Genomic DNA, 22,805 nt, shown 5'->3' on the forward strand with positions numbered 1-22,805 from the left:
TGTGAAAATATTCTTTCTTCTTTTTTTTCTTAATCCTTTTATAATTTTACCTTTTATGTTTAGGTCTTGAATCTATCCAGCCCACCTTTGTATCTGATGGAATTTTTGCATGGAGTTATTTTTTTGCACAGAGAACCAGTTTTCCCAGTATTGTCCCTCCTCCACCTGTCGGAGGTGCCCGTAACTGCACATTACATTCCCTTGTATGCGTGTTTTTTCTTTGAGCTCCCTGCTCCACGCCATTGGTCTATGTGCCTGCTATTCTAGAGTCACTGTACTGTTATTATAAATATGGCTTTGTAACACATTCTAATGTCTTTTTTCCTTTTTCCTGGTTCTTGTTTTTCCCCACAAGTTAATTTTTATTTTGTGTCTATATTTTAAAAATAGACTAAGTTGTTTTTAAAAATCCAACTGAGTTTTACATTTTATTGCATTGAATTTCTGTTTTAATTTGGAAATTATTTTAATTTTTTCTTAGATGCTCTTTTTTAAATATTTCAATTTATTTATTTTTTAATATATTTTATTGATTATGCTATTACAGTTGTCCCATTTTACCCCTTTCACTCCCCTCCACCCTGTACACCCTCTCCCACCCATATCCCCCCTTTAGTCATGTCCATGTGTCATACTTATAAGTTCTTTAGCTTCTACATTTCCCATACTATTCTTGCCCTCCCCCTATCTATTTTCAACCTACAATCTATGCTACTTATTCTCTGTACCTTTTTCCCCTCTCTCCTCCCCCCACTCCCCTGTTGCTAACCTTCCATGTGATCTCCATTTCTGTGGTTCTGTTCCTGTTCTAGTTGTTTGCTTAGTTTCTTTTGGTTTTGCTTTAGGTGTGGTTGTTAATAATTGTGAGTTTGTTCTCCTTTTACTATACATGTTTTTTCTTTATCTTCTTTTCTTAGATAAGTCCCTTTAACATTTCATAAAATAAGGGCTTGGTGATGATGAACTCCTTTAACTTGACCTTATCTGAGAAGCACTTTATCTGCCCTTCCATTCTAAATGAAAGCTTTGCTGGATAGAGTAATCTGGGATATAGGTCCTTGTCTTTCATGACTTGGAATACTTCTTTCCAGCCCCTTCTTGCCTATAAGTTCTCTTGAGAAATCAGCTGACAGTCTGATGGGAACTCCTTTGTAGGTTACTGTCCCCTTATCTCTTGCTGCTTCTAGGATTCTCTCCTTCATTTTTACCTTGGTTAATGTAGTTATGATGTGCCTTGGTGTGTTTCTTCTTGGGTCCAACTTCTTTGGGGCTCTCTGAGCTTCCTGGATTTCCTGGAAGTCTATTTCCTTTGCCAGAATGGGGAAGTTCTCCTTTATTATTTGTTCAAATACATGTTCAATCTGTTGCTTTTCCTCTTCCCCTTCTGGTACCCCTATAATTCAGATGTTGGAACGTTTAAAGATGTCCTGGAGGTTCCTAAGCTTCTCCTCGTTTTTTTGAATTCTTATTTCTCCATTCTTTCCTGTTTGGTTGTTTCTTTCTTCCTTCTGGTCCACTCTATTGTTTTGAGTCCCAGTTTCCTTCCCATCCCTATTGGTTCTCTGTGCATCTTCCTTCATCTCTTTTATGGTAAGCTGCATTTTTTTTCATCTAATTTGCACCCAAAATCAACCAGTTCTGTGAGCTTCCTGATCACCAGTGTTTTGAACTGTGCATCTGATAGATTAGCTATCCCTTGGTCACTCAAAAGGATGAGTCCTGGAGCATTGATCTGTTCTTCTGTTGGAGACATCTCTCTCTCCCTCTCTCTCCCTCTCTCTCTCCCTCTCTCTCTCTCTCTCTCTCTCTCTCTCTTTTTATTGGTCTAGTCGCTCCTGTTACGGTGAGGGGCTGGGCACCCCAGTCGCTAGATTGTGACGTTGTATGTGGGGGCGGGGGTGGGAGGGAACAATGGTGGTAGCTCCATTCTCCTGGGACCTCAGTCCCTTCTCTGGGATCCTGGGTTGCGTGCTCTGCCCTGGTCCACAATCACCACCTCACTGGGTCCGCCAGCTGCCACTTGCGTACTCAGGGTCCACCTGCTGTGATCTTGTGTGCCCCAGATGCACTCCCGGTCGCCTTATGCGCCCCATTCCCCCTGTTCTCTGCACACCGCAACCCGTTCCAGCTTCTCCTCTCTGCCCCTCCTACCGGTCTGGATGAATGGCTCTACTTCAACTTCTTGGCTGTCCGACTTCCATTCAGATAAATTCTCTATCAGTTCTGGTTGTTATTCTGCCTCTCAATTGTTGTTGTTCTAATCTTGGTTGTTCGTGGGGGTATGGTGCGTCCACCTATGCCTCCATCTTGCCAGAAGTCCTCCTAATTTATTTATTTTTAAAGAGGAGAACAAAGGGAGAAAGAGGGAGAGACATATCAATGTGCCATTGCCTCTCATGCACCTTCTACTGGGGACCTGGCCTGCAACCCAGGCATGTGCCTTAGACTGAGAATCAAACCAGCAACCCTTTGATTTACAGTCCAGCACTCAATCCACTAAGCTGCATGTGTTGCTGCCCTTCAAAACCAGGCATGCTCATGGTATTTGTGCAGATAGAAAAATATTCACAGAGCCATTGGGATGTCTGGCATTCTTTTATTCACAGGTGGGTGAGCCATGCATGCTGCAAACTCCCCAGCATGGCACCCATTGTGGCACCTGTCCCCTTGCATATCTCTCATTATCATCATGCCCAGCAGGGAATCCCTACCTGTTTAAACACTAGAGGGGAACAAAGCTGGAAAACTGCCGGAACATTACATAACATAACAATTCTGCACATGCGAGCCCACTTCATGTCACGGGCACAGTTTATCAGACCCAGTCTCAAGGCTGTGAGAACACTGGTTATCAGGCCCCTCCAAGGCTATGGGAACACAGTTTCCCTTAGCCACCCAGACACCTGGGTGAGGAAGCCAGACTGCCTCCACTTAACCTACCATCCACCCATTTTGGGTTCCTCATCTTACAATCTACGTGAGGAAATCTTCCACAAGGTCCCTTGGTGAGGAGGGCAGAGCCCTGCACCCATAACCCACAATAGCAGTCAGGGCTACAGCAACAAGCAAGCAAAACACAAGTGCTGCCACAGCAGCAGTGCAAGCTTCAATAGCACACAGCCAAGACAGAGGCAATCAGGCCACCCCTAGGTACAACGGCCAGTCCAATTTCCATACAAGTAAGGCCACTCATGTGGGTCACCCACCCAGAGTGTCCAAGTGGGAACAGCAGCCCATGCACCATTCTGTGCCTCCCAGCATGTCCAAGTATATGGGTCTGACATAGACCCGTAGGAGTCCAGCCCATCTGGGCTTGTCCTTCATAGTTCTCAGTGCAAAGGGGAGCTGATCCAGCCAGCTATGAGCCACCCAAGTCATCCCATACGGAGTAGCCACTTAATGGCCTGGGCCAGTCATACTGCTGCTTAGCCCCAGCATAGATGTCAGTCCAGGGAGCATTCCACAAGGGATGTTCACTGTTCCACTGGTTCTGAAGCCAAGTCCAGTTTGAGACAGGAGCAGGAGAGATGCGCCCTGGGAGGCAGACCAACCTGCTCAGGGGCAGTTCGGCACAGACCCGGCATGCTGATTGGTTAGCCACTGAAGCATAAGTATGAACCCAGTCCACTAAGGTGTTAGGTTGCACCCTTAGGGAAAAAAGACAGAGTAGTTATAGGCACCAGTAAAGGCAAGTTAGGGCCCTCAAGCAATATACAAGCCAGCTTCTGGTCAGCTGATAAGACAGTGGCTGGAGAGGGGGTCTTCCTGGGCATGGACACCAGACCTGTTGTGCCTCAATGGGGGGCTCAGCATCTACTTGCAGTAACAGGGAAGACTCATAATGGGCCATAGGGAAATCAAAAAGGTGCCACAAAGAAGCATTTTGTTGTCTGCTGGCCCTGGATATGTCACCTTTAGGACTGGGGGCCATGTCCCAATCACCCAGGGCACTATTTGTAAGTTTATCTCCACCCCTTGGCCCCAAGGGGCAACAAGAGCCACCCAACACATGTGAGAGGCTTTTGTTTCCCAAGGCCATGTCCAAGTGGCTGTTTGCCTGCACTCCAGGCCCTCTGGAGCAGGCAAGAGAATATTCCCCTGTTTTCCCATGTCCAGTTACAGCAAAGCACCCTTAGTCTGCACCTGCAGTTGAATTGGAGCTGCAGTCCAGTGGAGCAACACTTCCACCAGAGCTGGGACTCCCCTCCGACTCCAACGGAGGACAGTCCATAAGCATTTCATCCAACCCCCAGTGTAGGGGTGGCAGCTGCAGCTCACAGGCCCTGCTCTAAGAGACCATTTTACTGTTCAGTCATTCAGCAGCTTGAGGGTGATAGGCCACATGGAACTTCTAGTCAATCTGCAAGTCCAGAGCCCACTGCTATAGCAAGGTCCCAGTAAAATGTGTCCCCTGATCACTTTCAATGATTAAGGGTTGCACATAAGTAGAGCATAACCACCCCAGCACAGCAATTACTGCTTTCTGATCTGGGTGTCAGGTGGGATAAGCAGCTAAAAGTCCTGTGGTCATGTCCATACCTGTGATAGAATACTTATATCACTTTGAACTAGGTAGGGGCCCAATTACATTCACCTGCCACCAGGTCAGCAGTACCCATCCCAGCACTACCTGTCCAGAAGTTCCCATAGGTCTTCGGGGATGCTCTCACGAGCAGACAACACAGGTCTCACAGGCTTCTTGTGCCTCTGTCAATGTAACAGGTGACCCCCAAGTTTTGATAGTGGACCACATGATCTTCTGCCCAGCATGTAAGAGGCGATGGTATAGCCAGTGGACTACTTCCCTCCCTGAGGGACTGGCAGGTTTCCCTGTTTCTAGCCACTGCTCCTTGGCTAGAGTATCAGCCTCATCATTCCCAGGGGAAGCATGAGGAGCATGTCCAGTAACACGATGTACAGTGATTTGTTTCTGGTGGCCTAACTCCCATAAGTCTTGCCACAAAGCCTGTCTCCACAATGGTTTATGCATAACCATCCACTTATTTGTAAGTGTGTCAGAGACTTCTAATTGACCCCAATGTCCATTCTCCCCTCTTCTCTACATGTAGAGTCACAGATATTTCCTGTACAGGGTCACATAGCAAATACTTGCCAGCTTTGTCACAACTACTCAACTCTGCTTACAGCTTGAAAGCAGTGGTGAGCGGCATGTAGACAAATGAGCATGGCAAGACCCAACACATAGGTGTTCTACATAATACGCAGAAACAAACACAGGGAGGCTGCCAAAGTGAGCAGACAAAGAAACATGGGCCAAATGGAAGAACAGATCAAAACTCCCAAAAAAGAACAAAACAAAATGGAGATAAGCAATCTACGAGATGCAGAGTTCAAAACGCTAGTTATGCCCTGGCTGGTATGGCTCAGTGGATTAAGCACTGGCCTGCAAACCAAAGGATCATCAGTTCGATTCCCAGTCAGGGCACATGCCTGGGTTGTAGGACAGGTCCCCAGTTGGAGGTGTGCGAGAGGCAACCATACAGTAATGTTTCTCTCCCTCCCTTCCTCCCTCCCTTCCCCTTTCTATTTAAAAAATCTTAAAAATGAAAACAAAAAAATACTCGTTATAAGGATGCTCAAGGAATTTAGTGAGGACCTCAACAGCATAAAAAAGATCCAATCAGAAATGAAGGACACACTAATTAAAATAAAGAACAATTTACAGGCAAACAAGAGTAGAGTGGATGAAGCCAAGAATCAAAGCAATGACCTTGGGACATAAGGGGTCATGGATGGAGCAGGGCAGAAATGTGACAAAACCCACAAGTTGAGAAAAATACAGCAACAAAATAGCAGGAGCCAAGATCCTAAAAGATTTTATAGTAAGTGTTGAACTTTTGCCAAGAGCTTTTTCTGCATTGTGTGATTTTTTTCTTTTGTACACCATTAATCTAGTCTTCTGTCCTCCCTAAGTCTATTTTATTAATAAATGTTTTCTGATGTTAAACCATTTGGATTCTTGGTATATATGTCACTTGAACATATCTCTTTTAATATACTCTTTGATTGAACTAGCTAATGTTTTATATAGGAATTTTACATTTCTAATCCTTGCAGTGAATTTTCTCTATTTGCTCAATTTTTTTAAATGCCCCTTTTCAAAATGTTCCTGAAAAGAATGTATATTCTGTAGGTAAGGAATGCAGTGTACTAGATAGGTGACACGGACACCGGCCCTCAGTGTCCACGGTGTTATGGATGAAACAAGATACATTCACACGGACTACTGAGTCCTATGGAGGAAAAGGGACAGCACAGCTACTCTCTCAAGGGGAGAGTGCCTCAGAGCGGCCTGGCCACTATCTCAAAAGGAGAGTGCCAAGTGCCTTTGCCTTGACAGGCCTTTATTGCGTTCAATTTGCACAGGAATACAGGTAAAGCTCATTAATCATTGTCAAGCAGTAAGGATCAAACAATAGATAGCATACAAAGAACTACAAGGGCTTATTCTGAGTCAGGGTCTGTTACCTAAAGGGCTACAAAACTTTGGGAAATGACCTCATTTCCTGCTCAGACCCTTATCATTTAATTGAGAGCATTCTTAGCAAAGCAGATTTCACAGGATTTTATGTATTCTTTCTCAGGCCTGATCACCTGGGGAACCCACCCTTTCCAGCACAGGGCTGCACTGCCCTCTGTCATTGTTTCAGGCTTAAGTTGGGCAGGGGAAGTAAGGCAGCCAAGAGATTAGGAGACTTCTTGCAGACAGAATGAGGACTCAGGCTATGTCAAAGCTGAGGGGCGAGGGTCCATCACCCCTTTTTGCTATAGCCCTCCAAATCCTTCCCTGGGGCCTCCCTGTGATCCTGCCTGTCTTAGGTCATTCCCCCCTTGGGGAATCTTACCCGTCATTGGCTAACCAACCAAGCATTGGGGGCCAGTTATGGATGAAGTAAAAGGAGCAGAAGCAGTGCTCCTGCCAGGGAGATAAGCTTTGTCTCCTTAGTGGCTTATGGTCCAAAGGTTGCTCAGCCTTAGCCTTGGTGGGGGTTGCAGCTTCTAAAACCAGGCAGGGCGGTTCCCAACAAATAGGTCTGTTGGATGATAAAGTGCACCCTAGCGTTCAAAACATCTGTTTCCTTGGTGATTGGTTTGTCTGTTTGATCTATCAATTACTAGAGAGATGTATTACAATCTCCTACAATATAGATTTGTCAATTTGTTCTTGTATTTCCAAAATTTTAGTTTTATATATTTTGGGGCCACGCACATAAATTTAATACCAATGTATTTTCCTGTTGAATTAAACCTTTTATCATTAGGAAGAGACCCTCTTTATTTCTAATAACACTTTGTTATAAACTATACTTTATATGATAATTGATTTAATTAGAACTTGCTTACCATATCCTTTTCATGCTTTTGCTTTCATCTCTCTGTTTTAGATATGCATCTTGGGCATATGGTTGGATCTTATTTTTTATTCTGTCTGCAAGTTCTTTTCCTTTAACAAGATAATTTAGTCCTTTGCATTTAATATAACCAGCAGCACGTCTAGACTCAGCACTAGCCTCTTTCTTTGTGCCTTTTCTTATCTGCCAATTTTATTTCCTTTTCTCTTTTTCCTGCCTTCTTTTAAATTAACTTTTTTTTCATCTTCCTCTTACTAAGTTTGGAAGTTATAAGCTCTGTTTCTAAGGGATTAGCCTAAAAATTACCCCAACGGTGGGAAACACTGTCTTTACTCTGCTGCTTCAGATCCGGAAGTGGGACATGACCGCATCCTCGGTCCTGTGCTTCTCTAACCTGCTCCTTTCTGACGTCCAGTGTCTGTGTTTCCCTTTCTCTCCTTCATATTATTTTGTTCACCTTTCCCAAGAATTCGATTTTTCTTTTATGGGTCATACTTATATTTTTATATTCTAGTTCATTAATTTTTGCTTTTGAAAAAATAAATCCCTTTCTTCTATTTTGGGGTTTGATTTTATTATTGTTTTTGAAGTTCTTTGAGTTAAAACTTAGCTTATTTCAATTCTGTCATTCTTGTTTTTAATAAATGTGCTAACAGCTTCCACAGCTCCTTCCAGGAGCCGCTTCAGACCGTCCCACGACCTCACTGTGCGGTGCTCTCCTTGTTCGTGTCTAATTCACTTCAGTGTACTTTGATTTTTCCCTTAAAGTTATCTACAAAGATGGTGAGAAATGTGTATGTTGTAGATCATTTTTGGCTCTACTTTTGTGTTCATGTCTAACTGTGTTTCATTGCAGTCAGAGCATTCCTCCTTTTTAGAACTAATTGGGAACTTACTTGTAGCTACATCTTGTCAGTTTTTGTTAATGACCAGTGTCTGTAAGTCTTGATCTGTTTGTCTGTTAACTCCTATCTTGGGTTACAGATTCTATTTACCTGGGGTTTCCCTTCCATGAACTGCTCTTCCTCGAATGTTTGGTGACTCTTGGTTGGGCCTCCACTTTGATTCATTGTATTTGTTGCCTGTGGATTCTGCTTCTCTTCACTATAATGCACACAACAGACACCAAGGAGTTTCATCTGAAGCTTTGGAAGCACTCAGCACAGAGGGGTGATTCTAATTCTGGGGCGTTGCTGGAAGGGGAATGGTCCCCATAACAGCACTGTTTTCTGGCTGAGACCCAGAGAACAAAGTAACTTGCCCTAAACCACATGCCTGTAAATAATGAATCTGCCGTCCAACCAAAAGCCCATACTGTTCTCCCAGTAACCCATGACCTGCCCAGGGCTTCCTGCTGCCAGCAAGCCCCCTCCCCTTCCTAATCCCCAATAAACCAGACAGATGAAAATGTTTCATATATTTCTCTTCTTTTTACTCTAAAAAAAGTTTACAATAACAAACTGCAAACTGCAGAAAGTGGCATGGTTTCAATGTCCCCAGCCCTCCGAACATCATTTTCATTCCTCAGACACCATCCTCTCCCTTTCCCTTAAAATCCTGCATGAAAACCCCCGAGAACATGAAGAGACCCCCAGAGAGGAGGATCCCCTTCAATAGGAGGAGGCACTGAGAAAATAAATTAGTGGGGAGGAGGCTCCTTGCTGGCCCTGTGCAGCTCTGTCTCACAGACCCAGCGGTAGGGCCTCCTGCAGACGTCATCGTTCCAGCGGCCGTCAGCCGTGAGGTGGGCACAGTCCTCGCCTCCCCCCAGCCCGTGCCCATGCCAGTCGTCCGGCTGATCTGGTCTCCAGTTCCTAGGAAGAAGAGGCAGATTGGGCCCCAGGGAGCCAACGCTCAGCCAAGCTGAGGAGCCCCTCTTGCCCATGGACCCGCCCAGCTGGGACAGCAGGGCCCAGGTAAAAGGGACAGGATGCAGAGCACACACTCACCGAAAGCCCTTCTCATAGTCTGAACCATCCACCCATTTCCAGGACCCAGTGTGGTCGGTGAGGCCAATCCAGGTGTTCCCAGGGCCCATGTGGTGCTGGACAAATTTCTGGGGAGAGAGGAGGGTGGTGACCTCCCCGGCAGAATGGCCAGACTCCCAGATGAGCCCTTCAGAGCCCTTACCTGCTCCTCCAAGGAGCCGATCACCACCAGGGTCGCGTTCTCCAGCTGGCAGTACTTCTCAGCTTCGGACCAGGACTTCCCAGTGTGAGAGAACCAATAGCAGCTGCCTTCATGCTCCACCCAGTTGACAGGGCAGCAGCTATTTTCAGAGCCTGGGAGCAGGAGAGGTGCACAGGGAGGGTCAAGGGGCTAAGGCTCCTCCTGGAGGAGAAATAGGCAGAAAAGAAGGGCTGGGCACCCCTGCCTCCTCACCATTGCCCTGGAGTATGGCCAGCTGACAGTTCAGGCTTCGCAAGTCAGACACAAACGTCTTCACATGGAGCAGCAAGCTGGAGTGATCTGGGGAGACAGGGTGGGAGAGGGGAAGGTTGAGAGTGAGGAGGGCAAGGAGGGCGATGTGAACACTGAGGGCTGGGAAAGGTCTGCATGTGTGTGCAGGACCGAAGATCAATCACAGATGCCCCTGCCACAAGACCCCTTGGTTTAGGTGAGAAATAAAAATTGCTGTCAGTAAAACATCTGAGAATTGTAGGGGGGGAAAACTGCAGCCCAGACCCCTTGGTTTGGCCTGGGAGAGCCCTGTATTCCACACACAGATGCTGACATGCATGCCCCCTCTCTGACCTTGACTCAGGTCCTCCTGCTGTTTCTCCATCTGGGACTCCAGGGCTTTCATCTTTCTGCCCACCCCTCCTCCTGCGGGAGAAACTGCTCAGTGTCCTAACATCCCTAGCATCCCACAGCTGCCCCCAGCCTCAGCCCCAGACCCCTCACCATGGGTGCGCAGGTCCTTGAACTCGGCCTCTGTGCTCACTGTGAGGTTGCTGACCATCTCTCGCAGGGTCCGCAGCTCTTCCTGCAGCTTGGAGTCTGAGCAAGAGAGGGTGCTGGGTCCACTATCACAGCTACCAGCACCCCACCACCACTGCTCCCACCAACCCTCCACATTGCTCCCTTCCCTGCCCCTCCCACCCCCGGCAGGCACCCACTCTGGGATCCGATCACACAGACAACCACCAGCAGCAGGAGACTGAGGCCCAGGGAGAGCAGGAGGAGGCAGGGTCCAGAGCAGAGCCGCTGAAATAGTGGTTGGGGAGGAGGTGGCCCTGCAAAAGGAGAGGGCATCGGGGTCTCAGGAACATGCCAGTCTGCGCAGCTCTGAGTCTTAGGAGGAGAGCAGGCTAAGGCTTCTCCAGCAGACTAGAAGGAATCACAAAGACTAAGAAATGTGGGCAGTGAGTGACTCTGAGGGTCCAGAAGCAACTAGAAGTGGGGAAGCCGAGAGGGTTAACAGAGGAAAGCAAAACTTTGACCCCGCCTTAGCCCTAGCCAGGCCCTGGGTCTTTGCTGACACCTAGTGGCCTAGCTGTGTCAGGGCAGCTGATGAACCTCATCAGAACCTTAAGGATGGAGTTTGTGAGCTGGGGAGTCCGGTGGAATGAGACACCAGCTGGGGAATCACTGCCCCTCCCTGAAAGTGCGGCAAGAGAAGTCAGTGTCTTTCTCTCTCCATGAATCTCACTGCTGTTTGGCTGGGTGCAGGAAGACCTCAGGTCCCTCAAGTTGCTTCCACCCAGGGAGTCCTATCTCAGTGAGCTGGAATGTGCGGAGCCTGCTTTCCGTTCTCTCCTCCCCAGCATCGCCTTTCCCCATCAAAAGGCACTGTGCACTCCCACCCCCAGGAACTGGGTCCTCACTTGGCCCAAACAACATCCCTGCTTAAATGAGAAAAACTAGGGCTTTGTTTTTCATGTAGGAGGGCCTCACCCTCCCTCTGATCAGAAATCCCGCGGCCCCTTCACAGAAATCTTACTCACCCCTCAACCAAAATGATTCCAGAAACCCCAGACATACGCGCATGCATGCGTGTGTGTGTGTGTGTGTGTGTGTGTGCGCGCACACACACGCCAAAGGCTCACCAGTATTGAAAAAGGAAAGGACAGCCCCAATCCTGTGGGCCCACCCCCTCCTCAAGATCATGAGAAGTGGGGGACACGTCAGGGGTTGGGCAGCATGCAGAAGCCTTGGGTCCCCATCACCAAGAAAGGGACTCCAGCCCCACACCCAACACCTCTCCTAAGAGGGGCAACTATGTTCTTGTGACAGGGGCAGACCCAGAGACAGGGTCACAGGTCACAGAAAGAAGCAGGAGCTGAGGTAAGAAAGCCAAAGCCACCTAATGCTCTCCTTTCAGAAATAGGAGGAGGTGTCCCTTCACCTTGTCTGAACTGATGGTCATTCTCCTCATTGTCCAGGTGCTGAAAATCTTGATACTCCTTTGTCATGTTAGGGCTGGCTGGACCTGGGACTAGGCCAAGACTGGCATTAGGATCGAGATAGGGTCTGAACAGAGTTGGTGTGTGGGGTCTTGTCCCTTTCTAAGTGATCGGTGGCTACATGAAGATCTTTCTTCTTTCCCTCGTTCCCTCCCAGACCTGTCACCCAAATTCATCCTCTGAGGTTTTTCCACCCAGCCCGTCCCCTCCTGACAGCTGGTTCCCTCCACTGCTCCCCCAATCCACCCCAGTCAATCCCCCTGCTTTTCTTCCCCTTTTACTTGCTGGTGGTGGCGAGGGTGACTCCTGGATCCCTCAATGCTGTGTAGATCCCAGTCTAAGTAGGAAGCTGAAGCCTGGAGCAGTGGGTGTGCAGACAGCCCTGGACAACAGGGGAGGGAGGGCCAGGGTCCATACAAGGGCCCTGAGTGCTGTGCTAGCGCGTGTCCGTTTGTGTGTTTCTAGTGTGCCGAACCTGGCATGTCCAATGCCAGAGACTTTGGACTTAAACAGAGGTGGGAATGGATTTGGAACTCAGATGTGTGGGGGTGGAAGCCAGGGGGGATGGGCTGCCTCTGCTTTCCTCTCTGGGAGGGGGAGTCTCTGGGTATATCCCCCTCACCTCCGCACACTGGTCACCTCACTACTCATTGCATGGTTTGGGAGGGGAGCCCAGAGGCCTGAGGTGCTGTTCAATGTTTCCCCTCCGCCCCTCCCTCTGTCACTTCCTGACTAAATTCCCAGAATTGTTGGTGTCTCTAAATACCCCCTGCCAAGATCAGAGGGATCTGTTATCCTCCACTCTTGCCCAACCTAGGCCTGTGACCCTGGCACCTGAGCCTAGGCCCCACTCAGGGGCTCAGCCCCCAGACTCCCCAGCTCAGGCTGACTGGCTTCAGTCTCCTGGGGAGGCAAGTTCCCCAGCAGTGTGGCAGACAAATGCGGGGAGAGGCAGCAGGGCAGGCTTTCCCCACTTCGCCAGAGGCTGGTGCCGACAAACCTCCACAGATGACTACTGCGTGCCTGTGCTTTTTAGTTGTTAACTCTTTCCGTTATCCCCAGAGCACTTCCGCAGATGAGGAAACTCAGACCCAGAAAAGTAAGAGCTTACCCAGGTTCATACTGCAAGGAAGCAGCAGAGGCACAGCCCGAATGCAGGACTTTGTGCGGTCACCACAGTCACGATGGCTGAGCCCTGAGGTCCCAGAGGCACTAAACCATGGTCCCTCACAGCTCCGTGGGGGTGGGGGTGGGTTCAAATAGGGTTGTGTTCAGAGAGAAGTATGTGAATTTATTTTTTAAATATATTTTATTGATTATGCTATTACAGTTGTCCCATTCCCCCCCTTCATTCCCCTCCACCCTGCATACCCTCTCCCACCCACATTTCCCACCTTTAGTTCATGTCCATGTGTCCTAAGTTCTTTAGCTTCTACATTTCCCATACTATTCTTACCCTCCCCCTGTCTATTTTCTACCTACCATCTATGCTACTTATTCTCTGCACTTTTTCCCCCTCTCTCCCCCTCCCACTCCCCTGTTGATAACCCTCCATGTGATCTCCATTTCTGTGGTTCTGTTCCTGTTCTAGTTGATTGCTTAGTTTGTGTTTGTTTTTGTTTCTGTTTTAGGTATGGTTGTTAATAATTATGAGTTTGCTGTCATTTTACTATACATGTTTTTTATCTTCTTTTTCTTAGATAAGTCCCTTTGACATTTCATATAATAAGGGCTGGGTGATGATGAACTCCTTTAACTTGACCTCATGTAGGAAGCACTTCATCTGCCCTTCCATTCTAAATGAAAGCTTTGCTGGACAGAGCAATCTGGGATATAGGTCCTTGTCTTTCATGACTTGGAATACTTCTTTCCAGCCCCTTCTTGCCTGCAAGGTCTCTTTTGAGAAATCAGCTGACAGTCTGATGGGAACTCCTTTGTAGGTTACTGTCCCCTTATCTCTTGCTGCTTCTAGGATTTTCTCCTTCATTTTTACCTTGGCTAATGTAATTATGATGTGTCTTGGTGTGTTCCGTCTTGGGTCCAACTCCTTTGGGACTCTCTGAGCTTCCTGGATTTCCTGGAAGTCTATTTCCTTTGCCAGGTTGGGGAAATTCTCCTTTATTATTTGTTCAAATAACTTTTCCACTTGTTGCTCTTCCTCTTCCCCTTCTGGCACCCCTATAATTCAGATGTTGGAACATTTAAAAGATGTTCTGCAGGTTCCTAAACCTCTCCTCATTTTTTTGAATTCTTATTTCTTCCTTCTTTTCTGTTTGGATGTTTCTTTCTCCCTTCTGGTCCACACTGTTGATGTGCGTCCCAGTTTCTTTCCCATCACTAATGGTTCCCTGTACATTTTCCTTTATTTCACTTAGCATAGCCTTCATTTTTTCATCTAATTTGCAACCAGATTCAACCAATTCTTTGAGCATCCTGATTACCAGTGTTTTGAACTGTGCATCTGATAGGTTGGCTATGTCTTCATCACTTAATTGTATTTCTTCTGGAGGTTTGATCTATTCTTTTGTTTGGGCCATTTTTTTTGTCTTGATGTGCCTGTTACATATGAGGGTCGGAGCCTCAGTTGTTTACCCAGGTGGGGCAACCCATGTTGCCTGTATGTGGGGGAGGGGTCCAAGAGGGAACAATGGCACTTGCTCTGCTCTCTGCTGGATTTCAATCACTTCCCCCATTTCTCACAAACAAATTGGGCCCTTCTGGTGCTGATTCCTGGGTGGGTGGGCTTGTGTGCATTCTAGGACCCGGTGGGTCTCTCCAATAAGCTCTCCTGTGAGGCTGGGAGTTTCTCCCGCTGCCTCAATCCCCACAGGTGTTTTCAATCAGTGGTTTGAGGCTTTATTTCCCCACACTGGGACCCTGGGTTTCACAGTCTGTCACACTCCCCAGTTGTTCCTCCCAGTTTATCGATGCACAAATGTGGGACCACCCCAGTTAGCAATCCACCACCTTGCCGGGTCCACCCGCTGCAGCCTTGTGTGCCGGCGCTCAACAATCTGACTCTGGGTCCACCACCTGCCACCTTTCCAACTACTGCGCTGCCACAAGTCCTCTCTGCCCAGCTGCCCGTCTCCACCCCTCCTACCGGTCTGGATGAATGTATCTTCTTTAACTCCTTGGTTGTTGGACTTCCATACAGTTCAATTTTCTTTCAGTTCTGCTTGTTTTTTGTTTTTAAATTGTTGTTGTCCTTCTTTTGGTTGTGTGAAGAGGCACAGTGTGTCTACCTATACCTCCATCTTGGCCGGAAGTCTCTGAATTTATTTTTTTAAGAATTCATTTATTTATCTTTTAGAGAGAGGGAAAGAGAAAGACGGGGAGAGAAATATTATTGTATGAGAAATACATCGATTGGTTGCCTCTCACAAGCACCCAAATGGGGACCCAGCCTGAAACACAGGCATGTGCCCTGGCTGGGAATTGAACCGGCAACCTTTAGGTTCATAGGGTGACACTCAATCCATTGAGCCACACCAGCCAGGGCAGAAGAGTGTGTGAATTTAAAGTGTGCAAAATTACTGTTGGTAGGATTGCAGATTGGTGCAACCACTGTGGAAAACAGTATGGAATTTCCTCAGAAAATTAAAAATAAAACTGCCTTTCAACCCAGCAATTCCATGGCTAGTATTATATCCTAAGAACCCTGAAACACCAATCAAAAAGACCCTATGCACCCCAATGTTCATAGCAGCACAATTTACAATAGCCGAGTGCTGGAAGCAACCTAAGTGCCCATCAGTAAATGAATGGGTCAAAAAAATTATGGTACATTTACACAACGGAATTCTATGCAGCAGAAAAAAGAAGGAGCTCCTACCCTTCGCGATAGTATGGATGGAACTGGAGAGCATTATCCTAAGTGAAATGAGCCAGGCAGTGAAAGACAAATACCATATGATCTCACCTTTAACTGGAACCTAATCAACAAAATGAACAAGCAAGCAAAATATAACCAGAGACATTGAAATTGAGAACAGGCTGATATTGATCAGAGAGGAGAGGGGAGGGGATAATGGGGGAAAAGGGTGAAAGATTTACAGGAGCAATTATAAAGGACACATGGACAATAACAAGGGAGGGTGGAAAAAGGGGAAGGAGGTGGGGGACTGGGGTAATGGGGAGGGTTGGGGTGGGGGGAGACAGATAACTACTTGAACAATGATAGAAAAATAAATTTGAAAAAAATAGTCTACTTTGAGACATATTTGGGTTAATTTCTTCGTTTTACTCTTAGAAATTTTGTTTCAGTAAATAATTTTTCAGTCAACCTTGTGCACACAGGCAAATATTTATGTGGGATACAATCCTAGATGTAGAACATTGTGTTAAAGAATATGTAACCTTCAAATGTTCAATGGAGATTGCTAAGCCATTGTGAACAAAGACTGTTGGATTCCCACTCTGCCAATGTTGATGAAAGAACCTTATTTAGAAGGCATTGTTACTTGGTTTATTTTTTCCCAATGTGTAGGATAGTATTGACATTTCACTGTTGGGTTAAGTTGAATTTTTATTGTTGAGGAGATTAAGTGTATTTTTAAATGTGTAGTATAGATATTTACATTTTGTTCTGTGGTTTGTGTATTCATGACTTTTATCCAAGTTTCCTATTGGATTTTTGTCTTTTTATAAAAATTTTCTTATAATAGCACTTTGATATGGAAATTAAAATTTTCTGTGTCAAAAAATAAATAAAGTGCAAAATTAGAAATTGGGCAATATTATAGACATTCATCTGTCTCACTTTAGGCTCTAAATATGAAATCATGCAAATCCTATTACAATTATTTCATGAAAATACTATACTTCAGTTATGAGAGTTTTACATTAGGAGACATTCCCTTGCATCAAGTGTGAAAAACTTGGCTACACACTTGTTTGCCTGTGTCTTGAAAAGGTAGTAATTTTGGTTACTGTTGGGCTGTTACTTTAGCATTCTCTGGTATTATGACATATAATCTGGTTTATTCAGGCAAATAAACCCTACGCTGCTGTTTGGGGCAGAATAGTGGTTGCCCTACAGGAGTAGTGACTGAAGGGAGCGCAGGGAGGTTCTGGGGTTACAGAAATGTTCAGCTTCTTGACCTGGACTCTAGTTGCACAGGTGTGTTCAGTTTGTGAAAGTGCAGAAAGCTGTACATGTATGTAGACAGCAGTGCCTAGGACCACTTTCCCTAAACCCATTAATTAGGGAGCAGTTTTTGGACCAGTGCTGAAAACACCCCCAATGCCAATAACTTTAGAATAGGAGTCAAAGGTAATAAAACACTGTGATGAAAGCCAGACAAACAACATGGAACATCCAGTTGCTAATTTACAAGGAAGCCCTCATTAAAATACTAGAGATTGCCCTGGCTGGTGCAACTCAGTGGACTGAGCACCAACCTGTGAACCAAAGTGTTGCTGGTTTGATTCCCAGTCAGGGCACATACCTAGGTCATGGACCAGGTCCCCAGTGGGGAGCACATGAGAGGCAACGACACATTGATGTTTCTTTCCCTCTCTTCCTTCCTCCCTTCCCCTCTGTCTAAAAGGGGGTAATAAAAATAAAATAAATGTTTAAAATATCTTTAAAAAATAAAAAATTGTTATAAAAAAGAGTTTATACCTTGAATTATGCAAGGTCTTCAGGGACAAAGCCTTTTGTATTGCTTTTTGTATGGCTAAACTACAACTTACCAAAAACTTAGTGTCTTAAAACAACATCTACTCATTAGCTCATGGTTCTGTAGGGCAGAAGTCCAACTAGAATTTCTGCTCATGGTCTCACAGAGCCAAGGTCAAGGTGCTGGCAGAGCTGTATTCATTTCTGGAGGCAAAGGAGAAGAATCTGCTTCTAAACCCATTCACATTGTTGACAGGATCCAGTTCTTGCAACTACATGATTGAGGTCCTCATTTTCTTCCTAGCTGTCAACCAGGGAACATCCTCTGCTCCCAGAGGCCTCTACATTCCTTACCACGTGGCTCCTGCATCTTCAAAGTCAGCAACAGTGACCGGAATCTTTCTCATGCTTCAGATCTCTCTGACTTCCTCTGTACTTCTAAAGGGGCTCCTGTGATTAGATTAGATCAACCTGAATAATCTTCCTGTCTTAAGGCCAACTGTGCACACAACATATATATACACAGTTAAGTCCTAACTTAACATCATCAATAGGTCTGTGACTTTAAATGAAATTATGTATAATGAAACCAATTTTACCATAGGCTAATTGATATAAACAAGAGTTAAACTCCTACTGCATCTCATCGTTATAACAAAATGACATTGAATGAAACATTATTCAAGGTCCTGCTGTATACACACTCATACATAAGATTAACTACACATAACATAACTGTGAGTGATAGCTCATCATATTCACCTGCTCCAGGATAACAGTGTGGAATACTGGGGGCCAGTTTTTTTTTTGGTTTTTTTTTTATTGATGGATTTGAGAGAGAGAAACTTCAATTTTTTGTTTCACTTATTTATGCATTCATTGGTTGATTCTTACTTGTGCCCTGACCAGAGGATCAAATTCGCACCCCTGGTATATTGAGACAGCGTCCTAACCAACTAAGCTACCCGGCCAGAGCTAGGGGCCACTTTCAGAACTCTTCCTACCACACTTCATACAAAGCAACACTGCCCCCTCTGAGTGCATCCCCTGTAGGATGTGGAGCATGTACAGCGAACAATTCACCACAGAGAGGCTCAATAACCCCTCCAGACCTGCCAACCCCACCTCCAGGGAAACCGAGAATGGCTCCCTAGAGAAGGACTGCAATGTTGGCTGGGCAGGGTTTTATCAGTGGGAATAAACAAGTGACTCTGGGGAGAGGAAACAGCAGCAGAAGAGAAATGGCCAGAGAGGTAGCTTGAGGCACCCTAAGATGGGCCCTGAATCTCAGGGTGAGACGTTTTGAATATCATTCAAAAGCACAGAGGTCTCCAAAGTAGGGTACATGCACCCTAGGGATCTATAGTGTGGCAAGAAAACATTAGAACCTCATTTATATATTCTGATCCATTTTCTTTAGATTTCTACTTGGGAATATATTTTATTATATAAAGTACATAGCAGATGTGTCCAGTGGTCCATGTGTATCAGTAATCTATTCCTGTAAAATGATCACTCCAAAACTTAGCAACTTAAAACAGCTGTTTATCATCTCACTCGGTTTCTGAGGGTCAGCAATCCGGGTGCAGCTTAGCTGGTGGGCTATGACTCAGAGTCTCTCGTGAGGCTACAGTCAGGATGTCATTGGAAGACCTGACAGGCTTGAGGACCATCTTCCAAGGCGATACCCACACAGCTGGCCAGTTAGTGCTGGCTGTTGGCAGGAGGCCTCAGCTCCTCATCCCATGGGGCTCTCCGCAGGGCTGCTTAACTATCTTCACAACATGGCAGCTGGCTTCCCCCCGAGTGATCCAAAGCACAAGACAGAAGCTGCAATTTCTTTTGTGACCTAGCCTCAGAAGTAACGCTGCCTGATCCCCACAATATCCTGGTGGCTACACAGTCAGCCTACTCCTATGTGGAAGGGAACGGCACAGGAGTGTAAATGCCAGGGGTGAGAATAATCAGGGACCATCTCGAAGGCAGCTACCACAACAAATATAGAACTATTAGGTGAGTGAGTATAAACTGGGGGACACACACCCAAAAACACTTCACTGATGGGCCCTGAACAACAAAGTTAAAGAGTGACTACAGACTATGGGACTTATGAAGAGCTGCAGACAGTATAGTGGTGGGGTCCGATCTGCGAGCTGAACAATGGACGGGCCTTGGGATGAGTGCTGGGTCAGATGTGGGCCACTGAGAGGCAGGGAGCTCAGTCAGGAGGCTGCTGGGTTGGTCTCAGTGAGAATCCAAGAGGCTCGAGGCCAGACAGGGAAGGCCACTTGGGCAGAACTTAGCAGAGGAATGGAGTGGACCTGGTGGCTGCTGGACATGTAATAGAGACGAGGGGATGGAGCAGGGGGAAGACAGCAGTGCACCTGACCAGGGCCAGAAGGCTGATGGAAGTGGCTCTGGAATCCACAGAGATTTCTGGGCTGGAGACATGGGAGCCAGAATCGTGGATGTGGCCCAGGTGTGGCAAAGTGCCCGTGATGACCTCCACCAAGTGAGAGGGCACAGTGAGAAGAAAGCAGCCCAGGACAGAGTCCTGCCAGTAGGACAAACAGAAGAAAGAGCCAGTCATACACACTGGAAGAGGAAGAGACCTTCAGGGGATCCCAGGGCTAGGTTCAAGGCTGCCAAGGAGGGAGAGAGATGGGCCTCTTATCAGGGTGAGTTGGGAAGAGAGAAGCGCTCTTCAGGTGGGGAGAAACCTGGGCAACTGGTGAGCATTGAAGGGGCTGGCAGAGAGTAAGAGCGTGCAAATGCTGAGAAGGAAAGATGCTGGAGGTCCCAGGGAGGATGGGAAGGGGTGAAAGGCTAGGATGACAGCAGAAAAAGCCTGAAGGCCACTATCAGATCTGAGTTCACCTTCCCCACATCTGGAAAGTGGGCTTAATGCTCATCTCAGAGAGTTATTGTCAAGGTTAAGTGAGAAAATGAGTGAAAACACGTAATATAGTGCCTGACACTAAGTGCTGGGCACATCCTATTTCCATTTTTATTATCATCACTAGCAGCACAGCCAAGAGTTGTGTTAGACCTCCACAGCCTCTGAATGTGGGAGAAGATTGGGTCAGGAGAGCAGAGGATACCTCTCCCCACATCCCAGAGGGTGGTTAGCAACGTCCCTGGAATGGAAGTGGGGCCCTGGGGTGCTGAATTATGAAGGATCCCTGGGTTCTGAGCGCTCTCTGCCCTTGCCCACCCCCAGACCACTTTCTCTTTTTTAAAGATTTTATTTATTTATTTTTAGAGAGAGGGGGAGGGAAGAAGAAAGAGAGGGAGAAAAACATCAATGTGTGGTTGCCTCCCACGAGCCCCCTACTGGGCACCTGGCTCACAACCCAGGCATGTGCCTTGACTGGGAATCAACCAGTGACCTTTTGGTTTGCAGGCTGGCACTCAATCCACTGAGTCACACCAGCCAGAGCCCCCAGAGTACTTTCAACCTTGTGTTTGGATGGGGCCTGCCTCGCTCTTGCCCCAGACCCTCATTCCCCTGGGCACCCAGCACACCTCAAGGACAGGTGAATGAACAAGTAGGAAGTAGACAGAGTGGAGAAGAGGGGCTCAGTGATTCCTTTCCAAAGAGGGTGACCTATGGTTCCCCAAATCTAGGAGAGGCTGAGCAGGGCTTGGGTGGCAATGAAGCAGGAGATGCTGTAGGAGGTACACTGGGGCTGAAGGGCTCAGTGCCAGGTCCAGCAGCAAGGGACGAGGGGCCCCCCCAGGGCTGGCAGGAAGAGATGACCGCTGAAAACAAGTTGAAAACAGGAACCCAAACCACCTACTCAGGGTTTCAGTATCCACTCCCTGCTGCCCGCGGCGCCTGACAGCCCGCAGCCTCCTCCTCCCTCCTGGCTTTCTCCTCCGCAGCCCTCCGTCTCTATCCCGCACACACCCCCGCCTCTCAGTACTGGCACGGCTGGGATTCTGTGACCCAGGACCCGCTCTGCTCATCTTTCCTACCTTCATTCGGAGGGTTAAATTTCTAGAAAAAATTTAAAACTTCAAATGTTTCTGGGTGTTATTTAACTTTCAAGTTTACCCAGTGATCGAGACTAGACCATTAAGCCAATGGCAAAAATTATTACCATTTTCTAAGTGTGCCAGGAAGGGCACCAAAGGCTTTACATGGATTATTCCCCTTATTCCTCACAGGCATCCTGGGAGGTGGATGGTTAGGTAATATCCCCATTTTACAGCTAAGGAAAATGAGGCTCGGGGTAGTTAAGCTCTTTGCCTGGTTACATACAGTGACACTACATCTCTCATTCTAACCTCCCCACCACCTCGGGACTGGCTCTCTACTGCCCCCTACCGTTCGTTCTCCACCAGCGTGGTTGGAGGAACCGGGCTGCTCCCTTCCTACAGCCTCCAACAGGCCTTTTTACGGCACTATTTTAAAAATTCATATAAAGCCCTCAGTCAGGCCTTGCTTACTTCTGTGATCGTATTACTATTTATCTCCCTCCTCCTACCCTGCCCTGCCCTCTTCCTCCTCCTGTCCACCAACAATCCAAACTTCTTCCTATCTTGCTGCCTCTCTCCACCTCTCACATACCCAGACCCCAGGCTTCCTTATCATTCAAGTCTCAACTCAAATGTTCCTCCAAGAAGAAGCCTCCGTGACCACCCTGTCTAAGCTAGCAAGCACACATACCCAGCAGTCATGTTCTTTGCTTAACAGCACCATCACTATCTCACATTACCTGCATTCCTTTACTCCCTACTGTCTGTTGCCTCCCCTCTCCAGGACCTCAGGTTCCCTGAAGGAAGGGAGGGATGTTACATCCCCAGCATTTTAAACACTACCTAGCACCAAGGAACATCCAAGTATTTGTTGAAGCAGACAGATTGGGATGGAGGAGACAGAATTTGAGGCCCAGTCTGTTTGGGAACCAGGGTGCCTATCCATTCACAGTCACCTTAAATGGCCAGGGACAAGCTTTATCTGTTTGGACGACTACATCCCCTCTGAGGCCTATGTGGAATGACAGGGAGAGGGAACTTTTTTTATATATATGTTAGTTGATTTTAGAGAAAGAGTAAGGGAGAGAGACAGAGAGAAACACTGATCCATCGATCGGTTGCCTTCCGTGTTCCCCCAACCAGGAATCAAGCCTGCACCCTAGGTACGTGCCCTGACTGGGGATGAGACCTGCAACCTACAGGGCAACGCTTCAACCACTCGAGCCACCTGGCCAGGGCGGGACATTTTGAGGTTTTTGTAGTCATATGTATGTCTATATTTATTTGAGTTTTTGTAAGGTACATATATTACTTTTGTAATCTAAAAAACAATGCATGCAAGACTAGGTAATTTCACCCTTTCTCAGTGAGCTCTCTACGGCCCTTGATAGCCAGGCACAACCTGCACACACCTTCCTCAGT

General features: G+C 46.9%; 1 protein-coding gene across 2 annotated transcripts; it reads right to left on the reverse strand.

Annotated features, from left to right (window-relative positions):
• Window positions 1–8,783: 8,783 nt before the first annotated feature.
• Window positions 8,784–12,255, reverse strand: ASGR1 (asialoglycoprotein receptor 1). Of its 2 annotated transcripts, none has more exons than XM_045824245.1 (9): window positions 12,061–12,255; window positions 11,722–11,811; window positions 10,493–10,609; window positions 10,278–10,373; window positions 10,128–10,199; window positions 9,756–9,842; window positions 9,504–9,655; window positions 9,323–9,429; window positions 8,784–9,187 (listed from the first exon to the last, which is right to left on the reverse strand). In XM_045824245.1, exons 2-9 carry the CDS (start codon window positions 11,786–11,788, stop codon window positions 9,013–9,015), a joined length of 873 nt encoding a protein of 290 aa, XP_045680201.1. In that variant the 5' UTR covers window positions 11,789–11,811; window positions 12,061–12,255; the 3' UTR covers window positions 8,784–9,012. The 2 variants fall into 2 exon arrangements, with proteins under 2 accessions (XP_045680201.1, XP_045680202.1); XM_045824246.1 differs by having other exon boundaries at window positions 11,722–11,822.
• Window positions 12,256–22,805: the final 10,550 nt, after the last annotated feature.

The sequence above is a fragment of the Phyllostomus hastatus genome, unplaced genomic scaffold (genome assembly GCF_019186645.2).
Source record: "Phyllostomus hastatus isolate PE091 unplaced genomic scaffold, TTU_PhHast_1.1 phas_scaffold_55, whole genome shotgun sequence".
NCBI lineage: Eukaryota > Metazoa > Chordata > Mammalia > Chiroptera > Phyllostomidae > Phyllostomus > Phyllostomus hastatus.

What these genes read in the sequence shown, in the direction of transcription:
- ASGR1 (XM_045824245.1), bottom strand. Translation starts at nt 11,788, where the DNA reads ATGACAAAGGAGTATCAAGATTTTCAGCACCTGGACAATGAGGAGAAT. An exon ending in CAAGGACCTGCGCACCCATG is followed by an intron (nt 10,200 to 10,277) that starts GTGAGGGGTCTG and finishes TTTCTCCCGCAG; the next exon opens with GAGGAGGGGTGGGCAGAAAG. An exon ending in GGCCATACTCCAGGGCAATG is followed by an intron (nt 9,656 to 9,755) that starts GTGAGGAGGCAG and finishes TCCTGCTCCCAG; the next exon opens with GCTCTGAAAATAGCTGCTGC.